The 13,002-nt window shown below is 31.6% G+C and overlaps 1 protein-coding gene across 6 annotated transcripts in view; it reads left to right on the forward strand.

The window, feature by feature from the left end:
* Positions 1-13,002, forward strand: part of LOC143253472 (germinal-center associated nuclear protein-like) — a 45,137-nt gene that overhangs the window by 1,864 nt on the left and 30,271 nt on the right. For 4 of the 6 annotated variants that reach the window (XR_013029648.1, XM_076507446.1, XM_076507445.1 and 1 more), the window contains exons 2-6: positions 1,360-2,206; positions 7,595-7,800; positions 7,971-8,067; positions 9,937-10,131; positions 10,831-10,920. Coding sequence is in view for 5 of the 6 variants with exons in the window: in XM_076507446.1 (XP_076363561.1) it covers positions 1,360-2,206; positions 7,595-7,800; positions 7,971-8,067; positions 9,937-10,131; positions 10,831-10,920 (1,435 nt within the window). In the remaining variant the exon portion in view is untranslated. The remainder of the gene's footprint in view (positions 1-1,359; positions 2,207-7,594; positions 7,801-7,970; positions 8,068-9,936; positions 10,132-10,830; positions 10,921-13,002) is intronic. The other 2 variants (XM_076507448.1, XM_076507447.1) reach the window with 1 other exon arrangement.

The raw sequence follows: 13,002 nt of genomic DNA on the forward strand, positions 1-13,002 counted from the left end.
TTTGTGAGTTCTGTAACACCATGATGTATAGGTATATCTCTAAGTAGTGAGAGATAAAACCCTGTTGTTCAGCTGAATAGGTCATGTTGGAATAACTGAAAATACTAATAAACAGAAACACTAATTTTGATTATTTTCACATTTATCAGTTTAGTCATCATTTCAATAATTTGGTTATTTTATCAGACCTTAATTGAAGCTTACAGATAATAAATTTATCATGTTAATTGCCAAACCCTAATTTTTAGTTAAGTCATCATGCAACTGTTTTACGTTAACATTAACCTCTTGGAATAACTACCGTATTTTATGCCTTGTAAGACACTTTTTGTTTAAAAGTACCTTAAAATCTCTGTGCGTCTTCCAAGACAAAAGTGGTGGGTTAAGGCAAGAGGTTAGCTCAGGATTTACTTAAAACAGCCTCTTGTATGGATCTTAATTTCATTACTTGTCAGTTACAAGTATTTTAAACAGCATAAAACATTCAATTTAACTAATACTGTCTATATATTGTGAAGAATGTGATCTATTTTACTGTATTTACTCAGTAGGTTGAAAAAAGTCAAGGTTACATCAAGGTGTTGGCTGCTGAGTCAAAATGGTTTTTTCTTACAATTGTCTTTCCAAAATTAAAGTGCATCTTACAAGACATAAAATTTGATAGCTGAAACTAACATTATCTGTTTCTATATGTATATGTTGTACATGGAAAACAATATACATATTTGTCTATTAGTTTAAAAATACTAAAACAAGTTATTTTATATTTAAAGTTATTTATTGATTTTGTAACTGTTAAATAAGTTAAACTGCTCATAACTTGAGATGTATTGGGAATATATTCAAAAATACTGTGAACAGCAAGGCTATCGAGGTGATAAAATGCTAGTTTTTTTCTGTATTGTTCCTACTTCAATAAACACTGGTTCACTTGAACGTTAAAAACTGATATGTTATCTCAAATTGTTTTATTTTTTGTTAAACAGGTAATGTTTTAAAGTAATTCTTAATAAAAATATCTGAATTAGTTAATTACATGGTGTCCGATATTACAAATAGTGTTAAACCCAAACATGTAACTTCATTTTAATGTGTTGTTTTATACAACTGTAATTGCTATTTAACATCAAATTGAAGCTCATGCAGTTATTAATGTAAATTTACCACATAAATATGTAACCAAAAGCATAACAGGCACTGAGCAGTAGATTTTGTTTATAACTTTCTCATTTCTGCTTATTCGTTTTCCTAAGCTGTTTTCAATTATCCCAATTAGTGAATACGTGATACTTAAGAGTAAAAATTTTATTTCAGATGTATTTTGTATCGATAATATTAATCAGTGTTATTGGTTTTCAGATGTTTACTGGTAAAAAACTTCAGAAAGACAAGCCTGAAGAAGCTCAAAATGTGTCTGTTACTGCAACTTCACCATCTGTATTTGATGGATCCAAACAGACGGGACCTCAACATAACCCATTTTCTAGACCATTTGGTTTCTCCAGTCCTGGGTTTTGGCCGTCATCTTTCTCTAGCACAGTCACTCAAGGAAATTTGAACAAAACTTCATCTGTTCTGATTCGTCCCTCCTCTATGACACTTACTTCTGCTGAAAATCTCTCAGACCAATCTAAACAATCTTCATTTACTAGCCTTTCACCACATACTACTTTAAAAAATCCTGGAGATAAGAGTGTTAAACAATCATCAAGTAATTTATTTGGAACTTCGTCACCAATAAGTAGTTTTTTAATTAAAACCACTGCTTCACAAGATGTTAAAAATAATCCAAAATCAACCTTCTCCTTGTCTGATGCAATGAACAGAACTAACCAGAAATCTGAAACTAAGGGCTTTTTATTTAGTACACATATTCAACAGGCACATCCAGAAGGTTTGAACACTAGAAGTGGAAAACAAAGTAGAATGACTGAAGATGTTTGCACATATCAGCAAAGCTCTTCTGTTGTCAAAACCCATAATAAAGATTCAACTCCAAGATCTACAGAGTCTTCAGCAGAAGGATTTTCTTTCATTGCAGCAAATCAAATGATGCAAAGTAAAAGTGATTGTTCAAAAGAAGAACAATATCCTGTTACATCGAAACGTCCGCAGTTAGTCAGAAGTGGAATATTTAGTAGTACAGTGGCAGCTGCTGCATCACGTGTTAAACAAGTTTCTCCCAAACAAAAAGAACATCAGTCTGGTAAAGTAAAGTATTTAAAATATTTTGAATTAAATTTTGAAAACAAAAATACTTAATTTTCTTTCAATATAAAAACTTCAAGAACATAAGAGTTTTAAACGTCTAATAGATCTAATTGAACTTTGAATCAACTTTCTTCTCACAAATATTTTCCAAGGCTATTTTTTGTTTCTAAATTAAACACTATAATTCAAGATAATTAAGACAGACATGTGGATAGTTTAGTGCCAGAAAGTAATTTTATTTAAAATATTTTTAAAGTCAAATAATATTGAATGTGATGGATGTGAGAAGTATGGACAGAGATTTGTGTAAAGTTTAAGAATTTTAATATGTGAGTTTTGGGTTAGACGTTTTGTTAAACTAGCTAGACCTGTAGCATTGGCTGTCATTGCTCCTTTTGACTTTCGCATCCAGGCACAATTGGATGAATTGGATCTGTCCTTGGATAACATTGCAGAATCCACTGGTCAGCCCATCCCACCATGGCTTATTACAGTCCCCAAATGTGACCTTTCTTTAAGTCATCTGAGAAAGGCAAGTACTTCAGATTGGAAGTACTGTCTTTTATTTACTGAACATCTTTTGAAAAACTTTCCATTCCAATTTATACGGATGGTTCCAAATCAGGTAACTGTGGGCTCTGCCATGGTTTGCTGCAGTTTGGTGGTTGCGTGCAGAATCCCCTCTACAGCTTCTATGTTCACTGCTGAACTGTATGCCATATCTCTTGCCCTGGATCATATTGAAGCTAAGCAGTACTCCAACTGCACTATTTATACTGACTCGCTTAGTTCTCTACTGGCCCTGGAATCGCATCACGTTGGCTCACACCCTGTTCTCGCTGATATTCAAAACCGACTGGCCCATTTCTCATTAATATCTACTTCTATCTTCTGGATACCAGGCCACGTTGGTATTCGCGGGAACGAGGTTGCAGACATGGCAGCTAAATCTATCTGCTCTGGCACTATCACCACTGTGCCTATTCCATACATGGACTATGGTCTTGTATTCAAGGCTTGGCCAGCTGTCAGTCAACTAGGAGTCAGCAACATGACAACAAGCTTTTCCAAATAAAACCCTATATTGGACTTTGGCCGTCTAGCTTCCATAAGGTTTGGAAGGAGGAAGTTGTTCTAATTAGGCTACGCATTGGTCACAGTTTTTTAACTCATCATTTTCTTTTATCTGAAACTGTTGCACCAGTGTGTAGTTTGTGTAACACTCAAATCACTGTAAGCCACATTTTACTTTCTTGCCATCGTTACTACTCTCAACGACAGCACTATTTTAAACATGTTCTGTCCCAAGGTTTGTCCCTAACATTAGTGTTATTGGTGATGGTGACAATGTCCACTTTGATAAAGTTTTTAGTTTTTTAATGGCCATTAATCTTTTAAATGTCATTTAAGTGTTGGATATTTATTCATTACACCTTTTTAATTGTGGTTCCCTTTCAAGAGTCTCAATCTCTCTAGTTCAATTTGAAATTCGAAAATGGCCATAACATTAAATAACTCGATACCAGGACTGGAAAGGTCAACTTCAGGTGACTAACACTGCTGTTTGAACAATGCATTTGAACTACCCGCTAGTCGTCCTGGCGAGTTTTTATTATAATTTTGCTGCATGTCTTTTAACACTTTTATTACTTTACTTTTTGATACTGGCCATAATGACACATAACCCAGAACCAGGACTAAAAAGGCCAACTTCAGGTGACTGATGGTGGTTCTTGTACTTACCTGTTAGTCTTCCTGGTGGGTTATGATCATTACCATTATGCTGGAGAAAGTTCTTTACAACTTCTCTTACTCTGCTTTCTCTCTTAACATTGTAGACTAGGTGTCAACATTGGTTTTATACTTTTTCTGTTTTTTAATGCTGTTTTGTTTTACCTTGATTTCCTCTTATGTATTTTACTACATTTACTTTATTTTTACCTTTTTACCGGATGTTTGGTGCAGATAACCTAGCTGCTATGTGCCATAAAACACCAAATCAACCAACCAACCTGTAGCATTTGATTTAAGACAGGTAAGTATGTCTAGATAATGCATTTTATATGAGATGACTGGGTAATGTGTTTCAAGAAACTGTATGTTATTAATGTAAGCTATTTGGATTAGGTATAGATGTTCAGGAAACCTTATCCTTATATTTTAGAAAACTGCACCTGCTGGTGTACTGATAAGAAATTGAAAACAACAAACTTACTTTTTATAATAACTCAAACTATAAGTACTTAAAGTAAACTGTTGCTGCCAGCATCTAGGTGTCACTGATATTAAAAAATTCTTGGTTAAAACCATTAAACATGTTTGACCTAAGAAGGCTTCAAAGTCCCTTTTAAAGACTTGTTAAATGATACTTTAGTATGCCAATTTTGTTCGTAAGAAAGAATATGTTGTTGACTTGTGGTTCTTTTTTTGGTGTGTTTGAAGTGAACTTCTGAAAGAATAATGGAAACAATACTACCATTGTCTACATCAATGATTCATGGCATTCTTCTGGTAAAATGTGCCTGAAACATTTATGGACCATTAATAGTATATAGGTTTGTAGTGTTTCCTAATTTTGCTTCTTTTAGGAGCTTTGAAGTGAAATTTCTTACTTTCACTTATTTTACATTGAGCTAAGAATGAAAGAATATCTTTAACATGTTTCAAAGACATGTACAAAAATACTTTTCATGAAAGTCAGATGTTTCTTGAGGCATTTCTGTTGGACTTTTCTGCAAAACAGCAAAAATATGTTAATACTATCTGATAGAAATTTTGATTCTGTGAAAGGTGACATTAATTTCTCGGATATTATCTGGGCTAGTCATTTGCCCCTTTACACTTTAAGGGCTTGCTTTTCACTGTTTAGATTTATTATTCTACTGTACAAGAGAAAATTATAATTTAAACTTTGTTTTGAGAACTCACAATATTGTCCTTTGATGATTTTGTTGAAATCATAACAGATTTATCAAGAATAAATGAGAAACAGAAAAGATTCAGTTGTTAATATAAATGTGAAAAACAATGAGGAATTATCAAATGTTGTTTGCTTGATAAAGCTAGGCACAAAAAGTAGTAAATCACACTTGGAAATTCTCTTATTATGGGCATTAAATTATTATTCTGAAATGGACCTACTTCAATTATGGTCTGCCTTCCAGGAATTGTTAAAATAATTTCTAGAAATCAGCTCAACTGTCTTCATACCCTACCAGTTTTGACTATTTTTGAACATGTACTCTCCACCAATGACATTCCACTATCTATAATGGCACATCTAGCTATTCTTGTTCAGTCCTTACTTTCTTGATTGGCATGACACAATTTAAATATGTTTAATTTTATTTTCTCATTATTTGTTGCAATGACTTGCATCCTTTTAACACTTTTGCAGTTGAACAAGCACTAACTTTTTGCCCATTTGGTGTTCCTTTCCTTATTCCTGGGTAAAGAGCAAACCTGTTCCAGAAGTAGTGCAGTATCCCAAAGATGTGCTTCATTTTCATTCCCAAGTACATCCATTCATTCTGGATGGTTGGTTTCTGTTTAGCCCTCCATTTTTGCAGTGTGGGATTCTAGCTTTATGTGAGTAGAGATAAGTACATTTCAGAAGTTAACATTTTCTTGCACTGAAAATGTATTACTCATAAATACTTACATCCATTCAAACGTTTCCTTCCCATTAAAACCAGTGTTTTTATTCTAGTACCTGACAATTCTTAAAAGTGAGGATTTAGTGGAAATAGCATATGGATCTATCTGTTCTAAGTTGTACAATACTATTGGTGGAGAATACTTACATGTATGTCTTCATAAATGGTGCAAAACTGGTGGGGTGTAAAGACATTCATTTATTGAGTATGTTTGATAGAGAAATATAACAACAGATGGTAAAAGAACTTTTATTTCACTTTCAAAAAGTGAAATAAAAAAAATTAGCTTATTTTCAAAAGGAATTAAATGTCTGTTACCTTCTCACAAGTTTCAAATGTCTGTTACCATCTCACAAGTGTCAAACATCTGTTACCATCTCACAAGTGTCAAACATCTGTTACCATCTCTCAAGTGTCAAACATCCATTACCATCACAAATGTCAAACGTCCAGTACTATCTCACAAGTGTCAAACATCTGTTACCATGTCAAATGTCTATTACCATCTCTAAAGTGTCAAAAATCTGTTACCTTCTCACAAGTTTCAAATGTCTGTTGCTGTTGTACTTTTATTTATCATTAACATTGAGTTACATGCAGTCAATAGGATGGTAAAAGCAGAACCAAGGATTAAACTTGATGTCTTGATCAGAAACACATCTGTCTTAATATATCAGTATTGACCTCTGTCTTTACACAGAGTACTACCTAAAGCTGATTATGGTCTTGATCTGGTATATTTCAAAGTAAAACTTTGAAAAAATAATAATTGTGTACATTTAAAATAGAGGTACCTGCTTTGAGAGAGAGATAACTGTTATCACAACATTAATATGGACAAGATAAGAAAGATGAAACATTTTTGTTGTAAGATACTGTGTGATGTTTATGTGATAGTGACATGTACAAGTATATAGTAATTTTTACATACTTGTTGATGGTTTGGTAAACCTTGCATTGAATGCCTTAAATATTCTAGCTGTATGCAATACATAAACCTTTCACAAGGCCTAGTTTCCCCAGATCATTGTCTGTGTTTTGCAGTCGTGACTGATGTTAGGATATAATAAAGTGGTATTGGAAGTTTATAATGTGTAAGTTAGGAATTTTATGTTGAGCAGTAAATAACAATATGTGTTTTAAAATATCTTTTACTCACAGTTATTCTCTACTGACATAAGAATTTCAGTATTACTGATGAGGTGTGAAATTCCCCAAAACTGATGTAACTTGTGATAGCTGATAAAATGAATCTTAGTTTCAACTGTACATTTATTTTTTAGTAATTTAAATATCTTGTCTGGCTGAGTAAATCACAATAATAAAATTATTAATATCAGTTCTGCAGATTCTTGAAATTTGTGCATAAATACAGGATTACTGTGTGAATAAAATATATTTCAAAACTCCATGCATATAATATATACTCAACTACTCTATGAAACCTAGCCTTATTATTTAGATTTGCCCTTGTCCAGGGTCACTGATTATGGGTGGAATTTTTTGTATAACTCAGTGACAAATGGTAAGTTTAATGATAGACTGGGCCTCACATTTATTTTTAATAAATGACAATATTAACATCTAGTTAGTAAACAGAAATTAGTGTTGCATTGCTCTGTTCTTTTACCATTGAGATTATAACATGGAAACTATCAAAGAATAGAAGCTCCTGGAAAGTTTGATATTAAAATATCAGTATCTTTACACTTTCTTTTTATTAACAGCAGAAGTGAAAACTCCAATGAAAGAAGAGAGACGTATAGCCTCACCGGAAGAAATTCAAAACATTACTTCTATTATTTGCAAAGGTATTTTGGAGGAAGTGAACAAAAAACAGGTTTTAAACGAACATTTTTCCAAGTTTGGAAAAGTTCGCCGAATAACCTGTTGTCCACAAAAGAATTATGCTGTGATTTATTTTTATGATCATGTAAGTCTAGTCATTTACTTAAATTTATTTGTACAAACAGTGTATTAACTGTTTAAGGTTTTAATATGTTTAAGTTAAAGCAGAAATTTCTGAACACTTAATCATAGTTACCTTGTACTAATTGGTTGTAATTGTTTGAATAAAATTATATCTTTTCTTGATGGATTTAGCAATCAGCTAAAGCTGCTCGAGATAAAGGATCTTTAATGAAATCAGGTCACCCCCCCTTGGAAATATTTTGGAGTGCTGTACAAAAGAGACGTAGTAGTAAGTATTCCTTTTCTTGTATTGAAATATTTCTTTGTTAAAACAGCTTTTCTAACAAAAGATAAACGTATGTTGGTAGCTTGCATTGATCAAAAGTTTACATTAGTTTGCATAAAACCTATTTATATTTAGCTAAAACTTTAAAGAACATTTTTAATATGTTTTTATTGTCCATTAATGTTGTATGTTTATTTAAAGTTACAACTATATTTTTATTAAACAGAATTTAGTGGCTATCCCTCTTGTCTCTGCTTTCATTATCAAATGGTCACAACTCCAAGTGACCACCAGCATTAAAGTTAATAATCAATTACAGAACTTGAAATCTAAACTTAACGGGTAAATATATAGTTAGGAATAAACATCGGCAGAAAACGAGAATAAAACTTCAGATTTGTTTATATCTCCCTGCAACTGTGGAAGCCATTTTAACATTAAAACTAAATATTAGAAAATGTTTTCACTTAGGATGTTTTTCATATATAAGTGTAAAATAGATATTAATATGCTCAGCTTACAGGAGTTTAGACTAAAAGTAATAAAGTTATTAAAATATTTTAATTATGCAGTCAAATATATCATGCTTCTCAGAGTAATGTTTATGTGGTGCATTGTTCATAGACTAACTATTTAATGGTTTGATGAGGACTGTGTTCTGGTCTCCATTCCTTCCCAAGACTTGGAAAATTAACGTGTTAAACCTCATGATAGCATAAAAAATGAAGTTCTATTTGTTTAATGGTATGAAGTGTATAAGGTACAACAGGCCTGAATGAAATGCTATTAGTTATTTGAACTGTTTTGAAATTGTTTTTACTTTCTATGACAAATCTCAAGGCTAGGTTTGATGATGATTGTTAGGTGCTCTTTTAATCTCATTTCTTACAAACTTCTGTTCTCAGAGGATGTGCGTCATATTGGATAAAAATAATCAAAAGTAGCTTGTAGGTGTCTGTTTAAGGTGTAATGTAAAGTGCTAGCATAACCTTCAATGCTTATTATTAACTTTTGAACATAAGTAAATCTAAAAAAGGTTTAGAACAATGTATATTGACTAAAGAAAAATGTGCACTAAAATTAAATGTATTAAACGCACAAGTGTAATGTTGAAGAACATTTTATTTATTTGAGGAATTATGGGATATGTTTTGAAGTGATTTTTCATTGTTGTGTTTTGTAGGAATTAGTCATTTACATAGATAAGTATCAAGTACTGAAATATTTACATAGGTTTGTGTCAAGTATTGGAACATTTACATAGGTTTGTGTCAAGTGCTGAAACATTTACATAGGTTTGTGTCAAGTACTAGAACATTTGTATAGGTTTTTGTCAAATACTGAAATATTTACATACGTTTATGTGGAGTACTGAAACATTTACATATGTAAGTGTCAGGTACTGAATTATTATTATTTTTTCCATACAAACAGACATGATTTATTAAATAATCTGTTAAATATATACACAGTCAACTGTTTAATTTAGATGTTTTGTACATCACAATTAATAAATAAATTGTTGCTGAAGCGTAAATTATTTTTATTCTGATTGCTTCTTTTATTCTGAAAATAGATCCAGAGTGGACTGACAGAGAAACACTTTTTTTAATGCTGATGTTTTTCTCAGATAAACATTCAAAATCTCTTAAACATGGTTACTCCTTGTATTATTAACACTGGCATAACCATGAAAACTAGCAACAAATTAAATATTTAGTTACAGTTTGTTCCACATTTGTGATGAAATTAAAATACATGCATTTAACAGACAAATCACTCTGACAAACAGTTTTAATTAAAAAGTTCATTTTTAAAAATATGCCTAAAATGAAATTAATGTGAATCAACATGCTGTTTTAATTGGTTTAGGTTCTCCAAGAGATTCCAATGTTTCTGAGGAGCTTAAAGCTATGGAAGGAAGTTTGCAAGAGCCTAAGTTTTTAGAAAGGCCCAAGGCTAAAACCCATACTCAAGTAAAACAGCAACGAGCACAGAAAGCTGTGAAACGCTCTTCCCATACCGTTAGAGAACGAGAGGCAGGCAGTGTTAGCTCAGAAGCTCTATGTTAGTACTGAACATATTAAAAATTACAAATGACAAAACTTTGATTGAAATATTTTCTGCTGGAAAAATAATGTAATATTTGTATAAAAATAGGAATAAAACCTAAAATGTCTAGTTTAAAAATTATAATATTTCGTATGATGTTTTAAAATTCAGGTGTCATTTAGTATTATTATTGATGGAAATAGGTGGTTTACAGTTTCTTTTATTCTTCGTGACAAGAAACTTACTCGAAATAAAAATTTATCTCAGAACGGCTAGTGCGGATATTAACACTTTTATTGATAAGCAGAGAACAAAGTTTTGACATTCGTGGGTCATCTTTATTAACCTGAAGATGACCTAGGAAGGTCGAAACATTGTTCTCTGCTTATCAATAAAAGTGTTAATACTAATACTGGCCATTCTAAGAAACATTTTCTTTTATTGTAGTTTGTCAAAATGTACATTTATTTTTAATGGCATGTGGAACATTTTAGAGATATGAGTGTAAAACATGATTTGGGAAGATGTTGGACATTACTGATTTTACAAGTTAAAAATAACATTATTTAAAAACATCAATAGACATAGCAGGGAATAGGGTTTTAAATATTTTAAAACCTGATGACTGGTTTTCATTTTTATTATGACTTTGAGTTATATATTGTTATTTTTTTCAAAAAACAATTATGTATTTTTGTGTATTATTATTTTCAGATAACATTTCAGCAATTTTGTCTTCTTCAGCTGTTTCTAGTCAGGATAAATACAACATTTTAGATGCCAGAGACAAAATGATCAGACTGAGTAAGTGTGTGATTGATTATTTATATTTCTGTGTCTGTTAGAAAACTGTGTTTAATTGTTTATTTGCATCTTAATAAATCACAGTTAAACAAATCCTTTGTCACTTAATATAAGTATAGACCTTGGAAAAACTAACCAAATAGCATTTCTGAACCTCAAGATCACTAGAACCAATACACAATTCAAAACAGAAATCTGTGGAAAAATTACCCGTAATGGATTATAAATTCTCTGGAACTCAGCACATGAAACAAAACAAAAACTCAACATATTGAGAAACCAAATAAACATAGTCACAAAACTGTTCACCTGATAAGATTAACAATGAAATCAACAAAATAAAACAACACTTCATCAACATCAACAAATTTCCTCCAAAAACTGTTAAAAAATTATACATACACACCTAGACCAACAATAAACAAACAAAAATGAATCCCAAGAAACAACAAACCATAAAACTACACTGCTACATACCATATGTTCCTGACATCAGTGAAAAAAATAACCAACACTTGGAAACAAACTTGTTTTCTGGAATGTTGTGTTTTGTTACACCAAATTTATTAAAAAACCAGGTACAAAACTAAAGTCTGTACTATGTAAAAACTACACTGAGAAACACAACACCAACATAATATAAAATACAATGCAACAACTTCCACGACTTCTATATTGGAGAAACAAGCAGAAAAATAGAAACTAGATTCAAATAACACAAAACACCTTCACACGTTTTTGAACACTTCGAATCAAATAAACACAAAAATAACCATAGAAAATGCCCATATATTAAGTTGGGAAACAAATATAAACAAATGCAAAATCAAAGAAGCCCTATTTATACAACAACTAAAACCAAAATTAAACCAATATAAAGGAAAACCTTTATACCTATACTAATTAATAACCTAACATCCAACTGCAATGCCCCCTACAATCACATACTTGTTTACACTCTTGTCCCTAAGATGTGCCTGGGAATGGTCGGTTGCAAACTCTCTCTTAATCTGAAGATGACCTAGGAAGGTTGAAGCATTGTTCTCTGCTTTATTAGTATGTGTGTGTTTTCTTATAGCAACGCCACATTGGGCTTCCCCATTGAGGGGAATCAAACCCTTGATTTTAGTGTTGTAAATCTGTAGACTTAACACTGTACTAGCGGGGGGCACTTTATTAGTAAAAGTGTTAACGCCCATACCAGCCACCATTCTGAGATACATGGGAGTTTATCATTATAAGCATTGTTTTTCTAGCTGTTATATTGTCATGTTTCATTCAAGTTTCATTTGTTTCATCAACTTTTATTTGCAAGGAATAATTCAGTCCTGATAACTTGTTACAGAAATGAGTTTGGCTAGCATATAATGTTATCTCAGGAAACAGAGATCTCTTAGAGCTATTCTTTTTTAAGTTTTATTTTGTCATTGATAATTACAATGATTTTATTGAAATTATTTTTGTCAAACATTGTTAGTTTAGATAACTGTTATTGTTATCAAAACAAGCTTTAGATCTAAAGATGCTGAAATAGAAAATATATATCCAAGACTCGCAGTCAAGTAATGCTTAACATGGGTTTAATAACAAACAGTTATGATAGATTGTGGTTGTGATCTCCGTTTCGTACAACTTACAGTAAAGTACGTTGTTGTTCAGTAATGATGTAATGAACACTTCAGTCTTAATTTTGGGTGAGTAACTTGCTGATTCAACAGTTCTGAATGATATTGAAATAAAATAATAGCACTTTTAAATAATTTATGTTAGAAATAAAATATATAAATAACATTGTTATTTGGTTCTTACCCTAAAAAATCTGATTTGTAACTAACAGATAATTTGATAATAATTAGAGTTTATGTATTTAATGTAGTTCACACTGTTACAGCTGATACAAGTTGTATCATGACCACCAATATAGCTGTCGTATCCCACTCAGCATGATAAGACCTAGTCTTGGTTGAAAGGCCTTGTCAGTACTAGATACAGTAGCTGTAGTGTGGGTGAAGTATTATAAACATGTTATTCTTTACTTTCATTCATGAATTTTTATAATTGCTACATAAGTTTGGATGCTGA

The sequence above is a fragment of the Tachypleus tridentatus genome, chromosome 6, assembly GCF_004210375.1.
Source record: "Tachypleus tridentatus isolate NWPU-2018 chromosome 6, ASM421037v1, whole genome shotgun sequence".
NCBI lineage: Eukaryota > Metazoa > Arthropoda > Merostomata > Xiphosura > Limulidae > Tachypleus > Tachypleus tridentatus.